The sequence below is a fragment of the Fundulus heteroclitus genome, unplaced genomic scaffold (genome assembly GCF_011125445.2).
Source record: "Fundulus heteroclitus isolate FHET01 unplaced genomic scaffold, MU-UCD_Fhet_4.1 scaffold_55, whole genome shotgun sequence".
NCBI classification, from domain to species: domain Eukaryota; kingdom Metazoa; phylum Chordata; class Actinopteri; order Cyprinodontiformes; family Fundulidae; genus Fundulus; species Fundulus heteroclitus.
Genome location: NW_023396978.1, coordinates 1702205 through 1717858, shown reverse-complemented (window position 1 = coordinate 1717858; position 15654 = coordinate 1702205). Strand labels below are relative to the sequence as shown.

Here is a 15654-nt window from a genome sequence, read left to right as displayed (position 1 = left end):
ACCCTGAACCACCCATGAGCAGGGACAGGGACACTGGTCAGAGTCTATGGGAATATTTATGGAGATAAATACAGGGCAATACTCGAAGAAAAGCACTTAGGTTGTTAAAGACTTGGGAGTTTCACCTTCTATCGGGACAATGACCCTGAATATACAACCAGAGCTACAATGGATTGGTTTAGATCCAGTATCCTGCAGCTTTTAGATGTGTCCCTGGTCCACCACACCTGAATCAAATGGCTGAATTACCTCCTCAGTCTGCAGTCAAGTTCTCCAGTCCTGCTAATGACCTGTTATTTGACGCATGTGTGTTGAAGCAGAGTAACAGAAGTTGCAGGACACCAGACCTCGAAGACCAGAACTGAGGACCGCTGGTTTGGATCTAAGCGGGTTTACGTAACCGAAGCTGTGGCAAGACTTGATAATCGTGGTTCAGATGTTAGTCTCCACGCAATCTTACTGAGAATCGGCCAAATCTCCAGTCTCTGGCTGTGCAAAACGGGAAGACTTAACAGCTTTAATTTAGGCACAGTCCATCTATCGTTCGCACCCGCTTGTCCTTGCAGGATAGCTGGGGGACGGTGCCTATCTCCAGCAGCCGGGAGGCGGGGAACGCCCTGGACAGGTCGGCAGTTTTGTCACAGGGCAACACAGAGACATAGAGTAAACAACTATGTATGCGCACTCTCACATCTCAGGGCAACTTAGAGACACCAATAAACCTAACAATCGTTTTCTTGTGGGAAAGAAGCTGGAGTACCGAGGTGAGATGCACGCTTCATGCAGAAAAACTCCAGGCCAGGATTAGAACCCAGGACTGGTCCACCATGCAGCTACCTGATGCCTGGATGGATGGAAGAATGGATAGAATAATAGACGGACAAACTGATAGTTGGTTGGGTGGGGGAAAAAAAAAAGAGAGAATGGACTGATTTAAAGAACACATGGATGGATAGAAGCAGGAAAAATAGACCAATGTGTGTCTATACGAAAGAATACATGGACGAAGGACAGAATTAACCAATGGCTGCATGGACAAGCTGAGGTTTAGTTGGATGGAGGGATGAAACAGTAGACGCACAAACAAATAGGAGGATAGATGGAATAGATTGGCTGGGTTTATCAATGCAACTTTTAGACGTTTGGATAAGAAACAGAAAAGCCAATAATATTCAAAGTTTATATGATCTTAAAAAGGTAGTTGGATCACATTCCAGGCTACAGAGCAACATGTTGGTCATAACCAGACTGAGTAACTGGTTATGACCAAAATATTAAGCCTAACTTAATCTGTAATAAATCAAAAACTCCTCTGAAGCCCACTTTAATAAGAACTGTCCCTCTGCTAACATCTGGTGGTTAAATCGCAGATTGCGACCAACTAAACCAAACATCCGATTTATGGTAAACATTTTCTACATATAAGAAAAAAAAACAACACTGTGTACATAAAGTGTCCGACTTTCCTGCTCCACAGCTCCTACTAGTAGCTGACAGAGACCACAACCCAGCCTTTTTTTTTTACTTATGTACTGTTTTATTATTTTACAAAAAAAAAAAAAAAAAGGATCCACTTAGTATTATTGTGTTAAAACACAGTTGCAGAGATGTGCAAAGAGGACGGGACGTGTAGCTGACGTCTAAGGAAACAACACTTGAGTGGGATTTCACAGAGAAAGGAATCGCCTAGCTCTCGCAGAGACAATCTTGTTAAAAAGAGAACTTTGAGAGGGCTGGACTGTGTGTGCGTGCTCATGGAAACACACACTCCACTTAGCTTGAGTCATTATCAGCTTACGTTTCATCCAGTACGCCATCCAAGTGTCCAGATGGTCAGAAAAGCTGCTTCAATGCGCTCCCTCTCTTCCTGACACACACTCACTCCCTTTGCAGAGGGAGGGAGGGGAGGGGAGGGGGGGGGGGGGGGGGGTTACGCCAGGGATCGACTGAAGCCAAACAGGAGCGCGGTGCGGACTGGGTGTCAGGTTGGTTTCATCTGCAGGAAGAGCAGCTAAACAACAGAAATCTGGAGTCGGACGCTGCTGAGGGCCAAATAAAAAGGCGAACGTTTGAATCGCTCCCTGCCAGCGCTGCGACTGCTCAGAGGCTGAACGCCACTCGTTTCCAGTTCCTCGCAGTCTGAGAGAGGGAACCAAAAAGGTCGCGGTTCTGTTGTCTCGTCTCTGTTGTGTCCTCCTCAGTAGCCGTACTTGTCGTTGAGGTGAGTGCGGCCGTCTCCGGTCTGACCTGTGAGAGGAGGAGAAGAGGCTGTGAATCGCTTCGTCATCTAATCAGATTTGTGTCTGAGAAGAAGAAAGAAGAAAAAAAAAAAAAAAAGCTCCTGGCTAGCAGCAATTTCAAAGCTCCTTTTATTCGCACTTATCATTTCTGTTCCAAACTTTGATCTGCAACTCCTCAGCTGCACAAACAAACCTTAAAAGGCCTGTTAATGACATCCAGTCTGGAAAATATTTCTTCCCCGGCAGCATTGGAACCCATTTAAAGGCACGTTTCACATTTTCAGACAGGGGGGGAAACAACTTTCTACACATTGCTGTGTGATGAGCTGGCAGGGTGATTTAAGGCCTCGGTCAGCCGATGGGCCGGTTGTTTACCTGCAGGCGGCATCCACACAGAATAGTCGGGGTCATCCTGTGGATACTGTGCCGACAGCTGCACCGGCAGTGGAGGCTGTGGAGAAGCATCAGGGATAAAAAAACAAAATAAAATCACCTCATGCTGAGCACTCACACGCTTCTAACTAACACATGAGAGGTGTGAGGGGCCTACCCTGCTGGGGCCCATCACTCTCTTCTTCTTCTTGGGACTGGGCTCAGCAGCTGGCTCTGTGGTGCCCCCTGCCTTCAAATCTGTGGACAACACAAGGGTCATGATACCAAGGTTACCTCTAACTTTACAGACAAGAGAAATAATTCACACGGTGAAGCTCGTACGGCAAGTTTGCCCCTTTTGTGCTCAGTAACGTTGTGCCAAACTGATCTGTAAAAATGATGTCTCACTTTATCTCTGCTTAAGATAAAGATGGAACTAGAGCCTTGCTGAACAAGTGCTTTTTTTCTTATAAACCGATGCTGTAATGATTGATTATTTGACTGGATGAATAGACGGATAGATACAAGAAAAAGAGGGAAGGTCACAACAAAGATCATTTAGAAGGAAGTATGAAGGGTAGAGGAGCCAAAGGACATAGGGACTTTGGAAGGAAGAAAGGACACAAAAGGAGAAAAAAGGGAAGAAAGGAAAACTGCTTTTATACAGTGGGATAGAGAATAACATGTGGAACTACTAAAATGTTTTCAATACTCTACTTAGAGACCTGGAAAATAAAAGAAATTTCCAAACTTCTCCAGACTGTGCAGTAGCTCATTTCATCAGTTTTTACAAAAAAAAAGTAAAAAACAAAGCAACTGGACTTGTTTTCCATAGTTGAAGACGTTCCGCTTCCTCTCCAGGAAGCTTTCTCAATTCAAAAAGTCTGGAGTAATGTGGAGTACCAAGCTTTATACTACTGCCTAACAAAGGCCCTGTAATGGCTTAGATAACATGCAAATTCAACCGAAACAGGTCCACCCCTTAGTAATGGGCGGTCGTTAAAGTCATTAAGCCAGCAGATTGAACCGAAACTGGTCCACTCCTCTGTAACGAGGAGTTGTTAGGGTTGTTGTTGGTCTGAATTCAAAAAGTCTGAAGTAATGTGGAGTAACAAGCTTTATACTACTGCCTAACAAAGGCCTTGTAATGGCTTACATCTTCAACTACGGAAAACAAGTCCAGTTGCTTTGTTATTTACTTTTTTTTGGAATGACCATGACCTGGATGACTGAGAATCTTCACCAGCTCATTTCATCAGTTTTTAAAATCTTTGAAGTCCCAGACTTAGAACCCTCTTTTGTTTATCCAGATGTCCATAAAGATTTAGAAACACTGCCTGAACCGTGTAGAAATGGCCCTTGGCTGAAATGAAACGCATAGAGGAACCCTGTTGTGTTTATGAGAAGGCTGGTGGATACCGCTGCCACCTAGTGGCAGGAAAAGACCTGAACCTGTCTGAAAAGGAGGAGTAAACGGACGCTTTTACCGTTGACCTCCTCAGACTCTTTCAGGCGACCCAGAGGAGCGCTGGAATCTTCACAGTCAGCTTTAGACTGGGCGGCGCTGCGTTCATCCCCATCATCTTTACTTCTCTCTGCCTCCTCCTCCTTCTCCTCTTCTTCCATCTTCTCCCTCTCTTCCTCCTTCTCCTCTTCTTCCATCTTCTCCTCCTCTTCCTCCTCCTCCTTCTCCTCTTCTTCCTTCTTCTTCTCCTCCTCCTCTTCCTCTTTCTCTTGCTCCCCCGCAGATGGAAGTTCTTTCATGTTGAAGAGCGCGGCGGGCAGGTTGGGCCGTTTGGGGGTCAGCTTCTACAGGAGAGAGGAGAGAGAAGAGAGGCCGTTGCTGCGGTGACAGACGAACAAAGACAAACCGTATCGCAGGTGACTGCAGCGCTTACCCCGATGGCTCCGGTTCTCAGCTTGAACTTGCTTCCTCCCTTCATGGCGCCAAACAGCGGTAAGCTCTTTTTGGGTTTCTCCGAGTCAGAGCTTCCGCTGTCGTCGACGCCCACAACAGATTCAGGTTTACGAAGCATTCGCGCGTAAGACGATTTCAGCTGGCGACGAAGAGGCGCCTCACCTGGGGAGTAGCGAGGGCATCTGCGCCGGCCGGGTCAGGTCCACCAGTTTCCGGAGCCTCTGAGCCTCTCTGCGCAGGTCGGCCACGTGGATGTGAAGCTTCCTGCGCTCCACGGCGTCCATCGCAGCCTCGGTCTTCACCGCCGTCATGAAGGCGTCCAGCGAGTCCTCGGCGCAGGAGGCCGAGGTCTCTGCGAAGAGAAAGAAAAAAAAAGACAATGAGTCGTTTCAAAGTGGAGACCAAAAAACGAACCTGGTGCTGCCGGGCTGCAGGTGAAGATGACGCACCTTGTTTACCAGCAGTTAGCTTTTTCTGAGTGTCAGCCAGCTCCTTCTCCACCGAGGACAGCTTGGCCACCTGAAGAACAGTAAATAGTATCAGTTAAGAAAGTATAAACATAAATAGGAAAATTTAGTTATTTTTTGTCGCTCCCAACTAAAACCATAGAATATGTTCTTTTGTGTTTCTTTTGAGCAGTAACATGGAATGCCAGTTTTTCCTCTTTGGGAGGGGTGGGGGTTTCTTCCACTTAGCTTCCCATTAATATAAAAAAAAATACAGATTTATACGAGCAGCCATCTTCTGTCTCTCTTTTTCTGTTTCTGTCTCCATCAGGTATTTTTACGCATGGTTAGATTTTGCAGGCTACCTGCCTTTCTGCCTTTCCTACTTGATGATTGAATAAAAATCTCTTTGAAATTTAGATCTGCCAGAGTTTAGAATACTTTTTGAGCGTAACTTTCTTCAATTTTAATTTTATTACATTCGGGATCAGCTTCTGATCCATTCATGGGGTCTATTTAGCAACAGAAGTGCGTTTTCCAAGAATAAAGCGGCCATCTTGTTTCAGGGACGGACTCAGGAAGCTGGATTTTTTTCTTTTGGTGATTTGTAACAATCACAGCAAATGGTATTTTGTAGGACATCTGAAAATGACCATAGAGCCATAGAACCTGCTGTATTGAGCATTAATGTTTATAATAGAGTTTATGATCCTCCTCATATTTGCACGAGGCAAACGTTCTCGGTATATTGAAGTAATCAGGGCACCGCGTGAAATACATAAATGTGTCCTTTTTCAGTTGTAACATCTGCCGGGAAAATTCTCGGTCATTCGAGCATTTTTCTTTCATGTATTTGGGGGTTTTGACTAATTATTTCTTTGCTTTAATGTCAAACTTTAATTGTTGAGACGGCTCCATTTACGATTTTTACAGAAAGTAGAGAAAAAGCATCTCATCGGAATCTTGTTCATTTGAACAAGATTTTTCTTCTCTGTTATTATTCTACTGTAATATTCTAATTTTCCATCACCTCTCAGCCATAATTACAAACATGAACATAAATAGATGCTTTAAATATATCACCCTGTGTGTAAAAAGTCTAAATTCCTTTTTGAACTGGATCACTGAAAAAAAGCAACTATTTGATAATAGAGAAATCTATCCAGACGCATCTGTGCGTTCTCCCAAACATAAAAGTGCTTCTGCGCTCCATTATTGGTCCTAGCTGTGTGTTAGACCGTTTGTCGTGTTTTACCAAAGATTCGTAGGTCTCGGTCCGCTCCTCGATCTTCCCGGCCTTCTTCATTCGCTCCTGCCTCTTCTTCTCCACGGTGCCGGTCCGATCCAGGAAAGTGTCGTCGTCGCTGTCGTAGTAGTCCTCGTCCTCCCAGTTTTTCTTCTTCCGTTTGCGTGAAACTGAAACCAGAGGAGACATTAAACAGGAGACTCAGACAGAATACCACCTTCGCCGGACACTTTGTTGTTTTTTTTTCCTTCTTCTCCTCCTCGGGCCCTCACCCGCTTCCTGCCTCAGCAGCCCTCGGGCCTCCAGCATCCGACAGGCCTCCAGGCAGCACTGAACGGCTGCCTCCTTCTTCTTCCCCGTGTGGGTCACTTCTGCGACCAGCTGCCGCCCCAGGGCGTCGTCCACCGGCAGCCTGAGAAAAAGCACAAATACAGTTTAAAGATATATTTAACGGAAGCGCGTGACGTGGGTGCTTCGGGTCGCTTACTTGATCCTGCAGAGCCACGTGCCATGATTTTGGTCCTCGTACTCAAACTCCAGCTCCTCGCCTGCAGACAGGAAGCCCGGGTTAAGACGGTCGGACGAAACGCAACAAAAAGAGAGACGGTCGGGTTGTGCAGGGAGTCACCCTCTCTGTCGTAGAATCCTTGCAGAGCCTTCTTGGGGTCTTTGAGGTAGGCTGCCTCCTGGTCCTCGTGGAACTCGGTCGAGAAGGGGTTCTCCTCGTTCTCGTCTTCCTCCGGAGCAGCGTCCTCTTCTGCGGGTTGGATTTATGAACGCAGAAACATCAAATTAACAGAACATAGCCTTTAAGCTTTAATCCAAAAAAAATAAATAACAGGGTCTCAAAAGCAAGAACATTTGCTCACCCATTCCCCAGGAGCATCCAGAGTCCTGATTCGATGCTTCGCTCTGGCTCTTTTTGCCGTCCCCTTCCACATCATCCTCCTCTCCATCAGAGCGGTCTCCCATCATCCTCTTCTCCAGCTCAGCTCTCTGTTTGCGGGCTCTCTCCCTCAGCTCCGTCACCGTCAGCTCCGACTCCTCTTCCTCGTCAGACTCCGGACCCTGCGGAGGGGAAAAGGGAAGGACCTCGAGTTGGGAACAACCTTGGATGTTATTTCCGCTGGATAACCACAAGGCCGCTATCGGCTGCCATAAAAACAGAACCCGTTCTTTTTTTTTTTTTTTACGAATATGGCCACCTGATATCCATTTTTGAATTGATAATCTTAAGAATGTGAGGATGACTAAAACCAAGAACAGCTAACGTCTTGACGCATTTCAACCTGTGCCGTTTTCCTAGATTTGGCTGTATGAGTTACAGCTATTGTGAAGAAAGCAAATCCATCATCGGCGGGTTTTAAAAATCTGAAAATGCAAACTTAGTTTTAACAGCAAATTCTTCCACCTTAAAAAAAAAAAAAAAGAATTTGGCAGCTCAACTTAGGTTTGCAAAACCGGATCAGAGTGAACATCGAGACATCTAAAACAATCCATTTTGTAAAGAGGAGACCGAAACATATAGGAGTGAGTGAACCAGCATTTCAGAAGCACATACGACTTCAAGTAGGGATGTTCTTGCAAAATGCAGGGGCTCCGCCTCTGGAATAACAAACAAACATGAATTTTAGCATAAACACCCCACACCAACAGACAAGCATTGGTTGGAGCAGCCACTGGACTCGGTCACCTTGCAGTAAAACAATAAAAACAGCTGCACAACAGAGACTTTCAGGAACGTCACACCTGACTTAGTGCATCAGGAGTAAGAGGTGCGCATGTGCATTGTGGCAATTGTGTACACTTAGGATGAAACAGAGATAATGCAAAGGAACCCAACATGACGGCTGCAAAAAAAGGTCCTGGGTTCAAATCCAAAAACATGACTCATGTGTTAATCGGCCTTTCCAAAACGCCCTTAGTCTGTGCGTGGTTGTGTTTGTCCTGTGCGCCTCTGTGTGGCTGAACCTTCAGAGAGCTGCTGTGCAAAGACAAGCGTCTATTAAGGAATCTATCACCCTGCTTTGGCCCCAAAGCAGGGTGATAGATTCATACCGGGAGCTGGTATGGAGATGGCGCACATGTATTGTGAACTTGGCCATCGGCGGGGAGCAGAGGACCTACCTGCACGACGAACAGCCTGGTGCTCCCCCCGAACTTCAACACGTGTCCCACCCTCAGTCTGATGTAGGTCTTCGGGGGGATCTTGTTCTTGTTGACCACCGTGCCGTGGGTGCTGCCCAGGTCGTGGATGTAGAAGCCCCTCTCCTCGCCGACGCAGCCCACCTCGCCGGCCTGGCACCGGTACTGGATCACCGCGTGGTACCTGGAGATGGACGGGTGCTCCAGGGAGACGTCGCACACCGGCAGCCGCCCCACCACGAAGTAGCTGCGCTGGGTCAGCGGCACAGTGTCCACTATGGTGCCGTTTTTGAGGATCTCCAGGGCGTACGTGGATTCCGGGGAAGGACCCCCCCAGGGGGGCTCCGCGTACGGCAGAGGGGGGAACTTCCCCGCGTCGACAGGAGGTCCCTTCGCTTTAAAGTCTTGTCTCTTGGGCTTGTCGGCGTGTGCGTCCTCTTTTCGCTCTTTTTCTCCGGCGGCCGCGTCAGAAGCAGCCTCAGGCGCGGAGTCCACCTTGTTTTCTGCTACGCTGTTTATCCGCTTGTTCGCTAGCGACGGCGCCGCGAATATGGCCGGTTTTTTAAAGGCGTCCTCTGTTTCTGCCTCGGCGGTGACTTCCTCTTTCTCTCCGCGTTTGTCCCCATCTTCGCTGGCCGCATTTTCCTTCGTTTCCACTCCAGACTGCGCTTCTTCCTCCATATTTACCCCACGTCTGTAAGCAGGAGGAAGAAGCGTTTATTTTGGTGTAACCGTGAAATGAGTCCGGCTATTAAGCGCTTAATTGGAAAACAAATATTCTCAACGCAAAAAAGAAAAAAAAAAGAAACATTATCAAAATTAATTTTATATATATTTTTTTATTAAGTATGAATATCATTTTTTTCTTGCTGTATTCAAGCCTGAATTTAAACAGTGGAGGAACTAATCTGCAAACAGGCTTGTGAAGCATGGACAAGAGAAAGGATACAACGTTGAAGTTAGCATCCGATTTGTTGCTGAACGCTCTGTGGATTAAAGGACAATTTGACGAGTTTTAGGAAGGTTTCTTTTGGTCGAAAGTGGACGATTTGTTTTAAACTAAATACAGAATATTTTAAACGTGTTTTTTTAATTTATTTATTTGTGATTATTTATTTGTGAAACGTTTATCCCATGAATCCCTCAAAGGACAATGTGTTTATTTGTTCATTACTGGACATACAACTCGCTGAACAATAAAATAAGTAACGCAAATAATATATTGATAAGTAAAAATGAGCAAAAACAGTTCTCATAATCCAGTCTAAAGAAATAAGTATCATTAGCCTCTAAATGGCTTCTCACAAGTCATAAGATCAGCTTTAGTTTTATCTTTCAAAAGCTGTCCTTTCCAAAATGTAATTTTTTAAATCACCTTACTTACAAAATAACGTTGCACGTTCTTACATGCTACAATGACATTGCTTGACATTGGACGCTTTTTGGACATTAAATGTTTCCTGAGGTCATACATACTCTTTTTATACAATACTTCTGTTTATGCTTTCTTTCCCTATATTTACGTTAAAAAAAAAATATAGTTTCAACAGATGAGTACCTGTATCTCAAATAATTAGACTTTAGTGTAGAATGATACAATCCAGCTTGTTCGTTTTAAGTATAAACTGGACCCTTGGACCAAAACAGCATTACAATCTTGCTTTTACAGATAGAAGGTATGTGTAAAGAATAGAATGCGTTGCATCTTTTAAACAGTGTCAAATAATAATGCACTTTAGATTTGACATATGAAGTTTTCAAGATTTTTAGGTAAAAAGTCCACGTTTCTTAAAAGCAGCAGAATGGCCCTTTAAGAACGGAGTCGGAAGCACGAATCGGAAACGAACTTCGCCGTCGTTTAATATAAGCGGCTAGTTGCTGTCCAGCTTCCGTTCAACTCAAGACGTTTTGGGTCTAAGTTGTCTGAAGGTAACTTTCAACCTTTATTTCATATGATGGTTGTTTGTGTAACGGTACACGCACACAAAGTGCATAAATATTAGCTTAGCTGCTTGTTGTCTCGGTATAGTATAGGTTCGATCTGCTTGTTGTTGCTTTTTTTTTGCAACAAAACTCTAATCGGAAACTTGTTTTCTTCAAAATGTCCATATATGAAATGTTTTCCTTGGTACTTTTCTTCAGTTGAAATTAATTATCGAGAGGAACTCCATGATTCGGCTTCAACGAAACTAAACAATAACGCATTATGTATTAAAATCGTTATAGATTGCGTGCTCGCCATTTATGCCGGACTCCCATCGGATGTCAGATTGACCACCAGAAAGCGCCACTGGTTTCTCTACATTTCAGTCTGTGATCACTTATTCAGTGCGAATTTGGACAAAACCAGCTGGAATCGCAACTAGAGGTGAACAGAAACAGGGGTGTTTGAATCAGAATTGCAGAATCTAAAAACATCTAAATGTTTCCATGTTTTACTTCTAGAAAGCAGTTCGGACGCATGTCTTGCATGTCTATTTCTGAAGGCATTTAGCTGTGCTGGATTGTGTTTAGGGTTGCTAGAGTAAAGGTGGCCGGATACAAACACATGGCAGACTTTCCACACAAAACCCCCAAAAAACCCTGAAAATTATAATTTCTCTATATGGAGCTGTCACATAAAATCCAATACAATAAGTTGAATTTTGCGGTTGTAATGTTAAATGTTTGAGAAGCGTTGTTATTTCTGCAAGACACTGTATGTTGGTGTATTCAGACATTTTTCTTCTTTGATTTGAATTATTTATATTCCTAATCAATCTGGATACGTTCCTTCTCGCTTCTTTTATCTTTAGTCTTAGGTGGGAATCCATCATGATGCGTTACTGGGGTGAGATCCCCGGACCCTCGGGGGCCCCCCCCAGTCGCAGCTCCTTCGACTTGCTCCAGCGTGAGTTCCGCTCGGTGGAGATGCAGGACCCTCCCCTCCACCAGCCCTCGGCGCAGCGGCCCCGGCCCACCACCATGCTGGACGTCCCCTCGGAGCCGTGCAGCCTCACCATCCACACGGTGCAGCTGTGCCAGCACGCCCGCCGCCTGCGCGCTCTCCTGGCGGTGGCCCAGGCTCAGGGTCAGAGCTCGGCGTCCTGCGAGGGCGGCAGCCGGCCGGAGGAGGCCGAGGCCCAGCTGCCGCTGCGTCCTCCCACCCCACCTGCCATGCCAGATGATCTGCTGCCTGTGGACAGCAAAGACCCTCGCCAGCCCTTTCAGCTTCGCCACAGTGATCCCGAGAGTGAATTCTACAAGTAAGTTTGAGAGAACAGCTCTGTAATATAAAACATTTCGTGTTTGGAAAAACACACTACCTTAAAAACGTTTTCATACTCAAACCTTTTCGGATTTCAAAACCGTATAACTACAAACTTTAATGTATTTCACTGAGATTTTATGCAACCGACAAACACATTATTAGGAAGGCAAAGAAAAATGATGCATAGCTTTCAAACAAATAAAGTCTGAAATGTGTGGTTTGCATTTATATTCAGACCCCTTTACCCCTCCCTTAAATAGAACAAGGGTTTAGGGTGTAAAGGGGTTTACTCCAGAGTTAAGGTGCAGAACATCAACCCAAGCGCGGAACATCTCACAGAGCACTGCTCAGTCCTTCATCTGAACCTGGAAAGAGGATGGCATAAAACATCACGCGTTATGAGAACATCAATGAGGATTGTGATGACAGTGTCGTGAAAATACACGTTTTTCCTCCCTCCTTTCTTACTCACCTCACTGCAAAAAGAGAACTAAAAATGAGTAAAATTTTCTTGAAATTAATGTATTTGCCCTTGATTTGAGCAGGTAAATAAGATTATTTGCCAATGGAATGAGTATTTTTACCCCTAAAATAAGATAATTAGATATATTGCACTTGAAATAAGATGATGGAGATGAATTGTTCCTATTTTAAGTGCAAAAATCTTATTCCATTGGCAAATAGTCCTATTTACCTGCTCAAATCAAGGAAAAATACATTCATTTCAAGAAAAAAATTCTTATTTTTAGGTCTATTTTTGCAGTGCTGATCTTACCAACACCTTTAGCACCTTTTGGCGTTGTTCTCCATGACAGACGTGAGCATCTACTGCAGTGAGAATGTATCAAACAGGCTGAATCGTCCATTGGCAGCCAACGTGGGATTTCATGACAACAATTACTGCATGCCAGTCAGTTATTTTGTGAATTAAATCTGTACATGCCGTGTGGCAGAGACGAAAGGTCGCGGTGCGTGTATGTGTAGAACAACTGTAAACTTAACAAGAAATGGCCGTCCATTTATACTGGCAGGCCGGGCGAGGAGAGCCTTAATCAGAGAAGTGATTAAGAGGTCTGCGGTTGCTCTGGTGAGGCTGCAGGGATCCTCTGCTCTCAACAGCTCAGCTATTAGTTGCGCGCTCTACAATTCTAGCCTTTTTAGGAAGAGAAACCTAAAGAAAGCCTAAAGATCTGAACAGAATACATTGACTTTTGTGGTTGTAATGTTTCGACCTGTGAAAAAAAAGAAAGGTTTACGAATACTTCCACAAGACACTCTGAAACAAGGCTTTTTGTACTGTGCTGAAGAATAACCGCTTCTTGTTTTCTTTTTTTTTTTACACCCTCTCAGAGGCAAAGGCGAACCGGTGACAGAGCTGAGTTGGCCCTCTTGCCGGCAGCTCCTCTATCAGTCAGTGGCCACGGTGCTGGCTCATGCGGGCTTTGAGTCTGCCCAGGAAGGCGTCCTGGAGACCCTGACCGACCTGGTCCACGAACATTACCTGCGCCTCACCCAGCTGCTGCGGGTGGCGGTGGACCGCGAGGCTCGGCTGGGAGCCACTCCCTTCCCGGACGTGGTGGAGCAGGTGTTCCATGAGGTGGGCATCGGCAGCATGCTGGCCCTCCAGCGCTTCTGGCAAGTGAGGATCAAGGACTATCACAGCTACATGCTGCAGGTGAGACGATTTCCAGGTTGATCTCTTTTTTTTTATTATTATTATTTATTTATTACCAGCAGAAAGCAGGAATAACATTTGCTTTTCTTCTAGGTCACCAAGGAGCTGACAGAAGAATATGAGCGGTTGGTGAATCCGGAGAAAGCTCTGGAAGACTCCAAACCTCTGAGGATCAAGGAGGAGCCCATGAGTGACATTACCTTCCCTGTCAGCGAGGAGCTCGAGGCCGATCTGGCCTCTGGAGACCAGGCTTTGCCCATGGGCGTCCTCGGGGCCCATGCTGAGAGGCTGGCTACAGGCTTGGATGGTGACCACTCTCCTCACACTTCAGGTGAGGCTGCTGCTGTCTGCATCTAGAACCCAACGGTGACTAGCTCTTTAGACCATGATAAACTATCTAAAAACTTCTTTAATGTGACAGAAATGCTAAAGGTTCAACTGAAAGCCAAACAAATCCAGTAGCTGCAATAACCTGGCTGCAAACGCGTGCACACCCCTGAACCAATGCTGTGTTAGAGGCGAAGTTTTGATTCAGTTTCAGCATTCAGTCTTCTTCAGTTCACACTTTACATCACTTATGGGTCATTTACTAACCTGATGTAAAGTTGAGCCTGTCAGAGAGGGATTTATCTGACATTTGCTTTTTTGGATCATTTGGTTAAAACCATATTTAGAACGGATCAAACTGTACATAGATATCAGCCAAGATTCAAAATTAACAACATCTATATATAGTTTTATATACTTTTGGGCCTCAACTCTAAAAGATAATTTTTTTAGCAATTACCAAACATTGGACATTTCACCAAAAAAGAGCGCCATGCAGTAACTTGTAGCGATGGCAGCATCATGCTGTGGGATTGCTTTTCTCCCAGTCGGTTTTGACCGAACACCACAAACATTCAGGGTTCTGCTTGAAAGCTTTTAGATGAGGAGGGATTTTGTTTTTCAACATCACAGCAAATCTAAACATGCATCCAAATTAACAAAAAAAAAAAAAAGGCTTCCCCCAAACAAATTGTATGTTTTACCATGGTTCTGGGCCTGAGTCCAGAACAAAACCGGACTTAATTTGCGGGATAACCTGAAGACGGCTGTGGACAAGAGGGGTCCTTATAGTCTGATAGACTTGAAGATCTTTTGCTATATAGATTGGGCAAATAAGGTCAAGTCAAAGGTTTAAAAAGGTTTCCTTGAATGATGCATTACTACAGGAAATCTGGATTTTTAATCGGGCAGAACGTTGGCCCAACAGTACCTTTTTGGAGGGGCAATTCAGCACAGAGAGCTGATTGTCGCAAAGTGATATCATTTAACTTGGCAAAGGTGACTTCTGAGTTGGTCGTAATAATATTGATCACCAAACAGTAAGAGTACCTTCTTCAAATTGAGATTTACCTGTAAAATAAATGTTTAATGCATTAATTTCTGGTTAAGAACGACAACTACAGTTTTAATTTCACCTTCCTCACAAGGCGGCGGCGGTGCCAACAACTCCCCCCTTTGGCCCCAAGTAAAGATGGAACCGCAGGATGGCGACGAAGGTCAGGGTGCCGGCCACCATCACCCTCATCACCACCACGGCGTCCTGAGCGGAGACGTGTTCGAAGAGGGGGGTCCCATGTCCACCATGAGCGAGTCTGGAGGAGCCATGGCGCCTTCGCCAGGAGGGGCGGCGTCTGAAGGCAGCTACGCTTCGCATTCACCCGACTCGCTGATGGGAACGTCGCCCGTTTTTAACCAGAGGCCCAAAAAACGGATGAAGAAGATGTAAATAACTGTATAAATGTTTAAAACCCGGAGAAAATGTTTCTAGGTTTGTCTGCAACCCCCCGCAGACAAAGCAGTGAAACTCATTAACTCCACAGTGAGGACTGGGTTTTGTATTTTCCACTTTTTTTTTTCTTTTTTAGCAATATTATCCAGCTTGTCAAAACTAATTGTTAAATGTAATTATTGGACTTTGTTAATAAATGGAAAACATTTTCTTAAGTATCTTTATTTATTTTTTTTGTCAGAATGTTTTAATGAACTGAATAATAAGTCTCATGATTGGCACCATGGGAACCAGAAACCTCGTTCAAAACCAAAAACATGCATAATAAAAAAAAGTTCTGTCTGCACATTTATTAGGCAAGTCTTATTTTTGAAGTTAAATTAATTTTTCTCAGTTAATTGAAAAAATGTTAATGAACCTTAAACAGAAATGTTCAAGTCAAAGTGAGGTTTTTAGTTTCTTAGGAGAATATATTGGGGAAACGAAAAACATTTTCTTATCTCACTTTATCTTCATTTCTGAAGTGAGAATTATAAACGACTCAAAACTTTCCAATAAACTTTTTATGACTTAAAAATAAATAAA

General features: G+C 44.6%; 2 protein-coding genes across 2 annotated transcripts; one reads left to right on the top strand and one right to left on the bottom strand.

The window, feature by feature from the left end:
- Positions 1-1091: 1091 nt before the first annotated feature.
- Positions 1092-9090, bottom strand: LOC105920127 (solute carrier family 4 member 1 adaptor protein). The gene is made up of 14 exons (XM_036132832.1): positions 8350-9090; positions 7092-7290; positions 6851-6979; positions 6710-6770; positions 6495-6634; positions 6232-6392; positions 4980-5049; positions 4693-4882; positions 4511-4607; positions 4336-4421; positions 4100-4236; positions 2791-2870; positions 2616-2691; positions 1092-2247 (listed from the first exon to the last, which is right to left on the bottom strand). Exons 1-14 carry the CDS (start codon positions 9046-9048, stop codon positions 2198-2200), a joined length of 2175 nt encoding a protein of 724 aa, XP_035988725.1. The 5' UTR covers positions 9049-9090; the 3' UTR covers positions 1092-2197.
- An 893-nt stretch (positions 9091-9983) lies between these two features.
- Positions 9984-15287, top strand: supt7l (SPT7 like, STAGA complex subunit gamma). The gene is made up of 5 exons (XM_012855641.3): positions 9984-10296; positions 11163-11612; positions 12968-13292; positions 13386-13623; positions 14768-15287. Exons 2-5 carry the CDS (start codon positions 11182-11184, stop codon positions 15064-15066), a joined length of 1293 nt encoding a protein of 430 aa, XP_012711095.2. The 5' UTR covers positions 9984-10296; positions 11163-11181; the 3' UTR covers positions 15067-15287.
- The last annotated feature ends 367 nt before the right edge of the window (positions 15288-15654 follow it).

Coding starts and splice junctions, on each gene's coding strand:
- LOC105920127 (XM_036132832.1), bottom strand. CDS start 9,048: ATGGAGGAAGAAGCGCAGTCTGGAGTGGAAACGAAGGAAAATGCGGCC. Junction 4,883..4,979: donor GCTAACTGCTGGTAAACAAG/GTGCGTCATCTT, acceptor TTCTCTTCGCAG/AGACCTCGGCCTCCTGCGCC. Junction 2,692..2,790: donor GAGTGATGGGCCCCAGCAGG/GTAGGCCCCTCA, acceptor GCTTCTCCACAG/CCTCCACTGCCGGTGCAGCT.
- supt7l (XM_012855641.3), top strand. CDS start 11,182: ATGATGCGTTACTGGGGTGAGATCCCCGGACCCTCGGGGGCCCCCCCC. Junction 11,613..12,967: donor CCCGAGAGTGAATTCTACAA/GTAAGTTTGAGA, acceptor ACACCCTCTCAG/AGGCAAAGGCGAACCGGTGA. Junction 13,293..13,385: donor ATCACAGCTACATGCTGCAG/GTGAGACGATTT, acceptor CTTTTCTTCTAG/GTCACCAAGGAGCTGACAGA.